This window comes from Aplysia californica, unplaced genomic scaffold, assembly GCF_000002075.1.
Source record: "Aplysia californica isolate F4 #8 unplaced genomic scaffold, AplCal3.0 scaffold01389, whole genome shotgun sequence".
Lineage (NCBI taxonomy): Eukaryota > Metazoa > Mollusca > Gastropoda > Aplysiida > Aplysiidae > Aplysia > Aplysia californica.
In genome coordinates this window covers 61,588-66,987 of record NW_004798659.1, presented here as the reverse complement: position 1 = coordinate 66,987, position 5,400 = coordinate 61,588, and the positions used below count along the sequence as shown (strand labels likewise).

The window sequence follows — 5,400 nt, the reverse complement described above, 5'->3', positions numbered from 1 at the left end:
TGTGTTGCAGTAAGTCATCTTAAGTCTGGACACTCATTTCTCAGACTGCAGGTGGTGAGCACCAGGGTCGGTGGTGTGCCGGAGGTGCTACCCCCTGGCCTGGTCTACCTCGCCGAGCCCAATGTTCAAGGTAACACACACTCCTGTCTTTGTCTAATTGTTCTGCTGACCTATACAGTCAAACCTGTTCATGGCGGTCATGACAGGTGGCCACGATGGACCGGGCCGGAGTTATGGTCCCTCACAAGACTTGACAAAGAAAATCTGAAATCGTAATCTTATCTTTCCGTTGAATTTATGTCCTTCAAAATTGTTGTGTTCTATCATAAGAGGTCCTGTGCACTGATTGCCCATACACACTCTGTCGGAGAATGGGTTCTCAGAAAACTTTTGTAGCAAGTGACCCCTATACTATGAGCAAGTTTTGAGGCCACCCTGTCACCGAAATGACTGATCGTAGTCATGTTGGACAGGGACTGCTATGGACAAGTTAAAAAGCACAAGGACGTCACAAAACAGTGGCCGTTAGTACATGTGACTGTGATGAAGAGACTGCTCAGTCTAGGATTCGAACCAAAACCATACCAACTTAGCTAACAGAGCACCCAGAAATCTTAGTTTTGTCAATAAAATTGAACTGGCTTAAAACTTCACTTAGATTTATATAAGTGTAGATTTTATTTCCATTTTGATATGAGGAAAAAATCTCTTGGATCATTAGAATAACCATAAAAAAAAAAAGTATTCCAAGTGAACCATTTTAGTTGATTCTGCTGTTAGTAGTTTCAGCGTTTAAAGTGCATTATCTTTTATATCAAGGAAGTCAAGATCTGAAAGGAGGGAAGGAATCTACTGCCTCTATCACACATCTATGTCTACCGCCCAGGCAGAGCTGTATCATGTATACTGCTTTATGATAATCTGTCAAGACACAAAAGGCCACAGAGAGAGTTTTAAGACGGCTTTATATATATATCCTAGAGTCTTTGGGTCAAATTAAATTTTGTTATTTTTTCACTTGTTCAAAGTAGATGGTCTTTTCTAGCTTTAACATGAATAATGTTTCATTATTGTAGTCTGCTAATTTTTCATTCCCTACATAATAAAGACACAATGCATTGGTGAAATTTCATTTTCTCAACAGCACTTGCTCAAGAACTGGAAAATGCAATTGAAGACAGAATTCAAGACAGGTGCTTGCCTCCGGAAGAAATGCATAACCGCATCCGAAATTTGTACTCATGGCATGACGTGGCTCGGAGAACTCATTTTGTCTACGACAAGGTCATGACCTCGCCGGTTCCCGACACGACAGAACGGTTGCAGAAGTAGGAACTCGTTGAACTTTTCTACTTTTTCTTCTTTTTGATGCAGGTTTTGCTTGAGTTTTTGTTCCTTCCAAGTACAAAAATATGTCTTAGAAACGTCAGCCCTTTCCTCAGACCCTTAGAGGAATGAACTGTTCTAGAAAAGAAGAGAAAAGCTTGATTCTAATTTGACTTTTGTCCCGACTAAATTCATTGTAAATAAGCCATGTAAAAAACAGGGTGGCCAGGAAAGTCAGAAATTGGTAGAAAAATTTTTTTTACGTCAGAAAAGTTGGATTTTTGTTGGAAAAAAATTTTGTTACGACGGAAATGGTTGGATCAATGTCAGCAATGAAAGGAAATTTGAGGAAATCTGTAAATTGCCTCTTGAAAGACCTGGGAAAATATATTTGAAAACCAAATCGGATAACGTCCTTAAGTTCATTTTTGCTGGTCGCGATTGTGATATTCATTCGGCTCTTCCCGGTCTGAGAGTACGTTAGTGTCATGCGAACAGGCAGCTATAGCGTCTAGCGGAAGTGTATGTGTGATACCGAGGCTCAATCTGGAAAATCAAGATCTACTTTCGCTTTCATTACCACCCAGAAATTTGCTGGTAATAGTCTGATAACACTACATTGTAACATGCAGTTTGTGCATTACAAAGGCTGTGTTGCCATGAAAATAAATCAATATACGTCACCGTCCTGTCACTTGTGAAAAAAGAAAAGAAAGTTATACCTGAGTCATGTCAGGCTCATCATCGTGACCGGTCAGTGAACCGGCACGTACGTATGTGAGCACCGGCGAATGTTGGGTTCACCAAAGTTCATTTCAAGTCTGAGCGCTGCGAAGTATAGGACTCCGGAATGGCGGGAGTATTGATTCTTTTTAAAGATAGCCTCGGGTGAGGGAGGTGGGGGGGGGGGGGGGGGGGGTTAAAACTAAGCGGGGGGAACCAACCGACTGGGACGGCTAATTTTAGCTTTAGCATTTAGAATTTTTATTTCTACTAGAGCTCTCTGCAAAGCGCGTGTTGGTGCAAGCCTTGTGTGGAATCAGGATCCGTCATACCTTGTAAGCTGTGTTATTGAACTATAGGGTTCGCGTTTCATTGGATTGGTGATAGTCGCTCGCCACGGTGATATATAACATAATAATTATACATAATATATACATATTTATACATGCATATATACAGTCGAACCTGTGTAACATGGCCACCCATTGTCAAGGAGAAAAGTGGCCATATAAGGCAGGTGGCCGTCTTAGGCAGGACTGATCAAGATGAAGAAAACAAACCATTCCTTTCTGAGGTCTGAACCGAAAGTAGCCGCATTGTTGTTGTTGATATTGTTGTTGTTGTTTTTTTCGCTGGGTGGGGGCGGGGCGGTCTTTTGTTGCTGCTTTTGTACAAAGGTGACAACAAAACAAAATGTGTCAGACAAGGAGGACCAAGTGCTAGGGTAAAACAAACACACGGGTCGCCACTACTCGGAGAACGAGCGACGCTTCTGTCACAAGTTCATGTTGACGTCCATTGTTTGTTTGTTACAGACTGGATAAACAGTGACCCCTCATCTCACTTCCGATTTGTGTATGAGTTCTGGGCAGGGCTTATGGGTTATGAAGGATCACACGCTTATCTCACCAGAAGCTGAAAATTTGTTACCTATTGGTCCACAGTGGGAGGGGCCTATGCAACTTGGTCGGTTGGAGGGACAACCTAAAAATAACGACAGGTGATTTGATTATGACGGCTCGCCCACAACGCCAGGGGCCAATGCATGATTTATGACAAAACGTTATGGCGTCACTAAGGTGGCCGTCTAAGACAGGCGTTATTGCTTGGTGTGATAGGAGTTATGTGTTAAAATATGGTGGCTGCGGCCACGTTGGACAGGTTCCCGTTTTACACAGTTAAATTATATAGAAATAACGCAAGGGGGGAAATGGAAAGTGGCCATTTGTACAGGTGGCCGTTTTATAGAGGTTGCCGTCAGGGCAGGTTCAACTGTATATTGATCTTAAAATCATATGTCTTGATCTTCATGACTTTGTGAAAAGAAGAAACTTTGTGAACTGAACTCAGTCACAACGCAGAGTGTGAGTGACTAAGTTGGTTAGTGAAAGTGACAGCATCTAGATTCTTGATCTATGACCATGGATAAACTCAGCAAGATAGGCTTGTAGGAGATTGACAGCACTTGGCATACTGAAACTTAGGCCAAAGACAGACTTTTTTCTTGTGATAGTTGTGACTATATGTGTAGAGTAGATTAAGGGAGAACTAGACTAGATCCAGTATCATGGGAAAGTGCTGCTTCATCAATACTGAGTGGTTGTCCGACCCTAAATATTCAGAATGATTGATGGAATACCCAAAATGACAAAAGCAAGTTTATATGTAAGTATTGTTCCAAGGTTTATATCATCGGCTTTTCAGGTGTAAAGGCTTTGAACACTCACATGGTATCTCAAAAGCACATGGAAACCCAAACCAGCCAGTGTGGATCCAAATCTTTTCTTAGCTTTACCTAGAACAGAACAAGTACAAGTGTTGTGAGAGATACTGAAAGGAGCACCAACAGTAATAGTGATCAACCAGAGCAGTTGTTGACATGAGTCTTCTCTTACGTAAGATGTTTTCAGACTCTAAGATAGCTGAGTTTTCAGTGTAATCGCACAAAACTTGACCACCTTGGAACATTTGGGATCGCATCGGTGATCAGGTCGGCTATCCTAAGATGTAAACGAAATAACCCCTTCTACGTGATTCTCTTTGACGAGAGTCTTAACGCTGACAATGACAAGAAACAACTTGACTTATAGTAGTAGCATTTTTGTTGGCGTGGTAGGATTTTTAGGAGTGAGATTTCCCTGGTCACCCTGAAAAAACAACTCTGGCTTCTTTGTTTTGTAGAGTGATGGAACAGAGTATTTGTCAAAAGTGCATTATATTGATTGTAGGTTTTGTTAGTTGTGGGGCACAGTGTAAACTCTCCTAATTAGTTTGGATAAAACTTTCTCTGACCATGTTTGTCTCTGGACCGATGACAACTTTCTTAACCAACCTGAAAGTAGACACATTTGAGAAGAGAAAAAAACCAAACACTTTAGTTTACTTAATACAAATTAGCAGCTCCTGATGTCACAAAGTCTTCCATTCTGTCTATTCTTGATATTGTGGAAATAAAATGTTTGTGGCCTTGAATAATGTTGCTTTTACATGGTTATCCTGACCGTGACAAATACTCCTGTGAAAGTTAAGTAAAGTAAACCCTTCTATCTACACTCTTTGAAGGAATTGATACTGTTGAGGGAGATTTTTTCTAAAAAGAGAGAAAAAGATATGGAATCTCTATGAGGGGAAGGATATTTGGAAAATTTCAAGTTCTTCTTGATAGCCAAAGTACATTATGTTTTCTATCAAGGTAATAGGTGGGTGGCAGGTGAGCTGGTAGGTTTTCTCCTTCTTTCGTAACAACATCTGTTGTCCTTATCTCTTCTCCTCCTTTTCTTTGCATGTTATTTTCTAGTAACACCTCTGATCTTTGACGTTTATATAACTATTTATGTTGCAAGTGCTGTAAAACTTTTACTGTAACAATCTTTCAAGATAACCTCCTGTCCTACGATGCACTCACCAGGTTCAACAACTGCGGGAGGGTGAGTGGCAAACTGTTCATGCTCACTGCCCTGCTCAACATGATCCTGCTCTACATCCTGGACTGGTTCTGGCCAGCTCTGGTCAGTGGTATTTTGCACATAGGGAGAAGTCTTGTCATTTTGTACGATAGACAGGGAGAGGTCTTGTCTGTTTGTCTGATAGACAGGGAGAGGTCTTGTTTGTTTGTCTGATAGACAGGGAGAGGTCATGTCTGTTTGTCTGATAGATAGGGAGAGGTCGTCAGTTTGTGTGATAGACAGGGAGAGGTCATGTCTGTTTGTCTGATAGATAGGGAGAGGTCGTCAGTTTGTGTGATAGACAGGGAGAGGTCTTGTCTGTTTGTCTGATAGACAGGGAGAGGTCTTGTTTGTTTGTCTGATAGACAGGGAGAGGTCATGTCTGTTTGTCTGATAGATAGGGAGA

General features: G+C 41.4%; 1 protein-coding gene across 3 annotated transcripts in view; it reads left to right on the top strand.

Moving 5' to 3' along the window:
- LOC101860306 (phosphatidylinositol N-acetylglucosaminyltransferase subunit A) overlaps positions 1 to 5,400 on the top strand; it is a gene marked incomplete in the record, with an annotated part of 17,091 nt that overhangs the window by 9,979 nt on the left and 1,712 nt on the right. For all 3 annotated transcript variants that reach the window (XM_013090647.2, XM_013090648.2, XM_035973546.1), the window contains 3 exon segments: positions 45 to 130; positions 1,145 to 1,328; positions 4,958 to 5,057. In XM_013090647.2, coding sequence (XP_012946101.1) covers positions 45 to 130; positions 1,145 to 1,328; positions 4,958 to 5,057 — 370 coding nt within the window.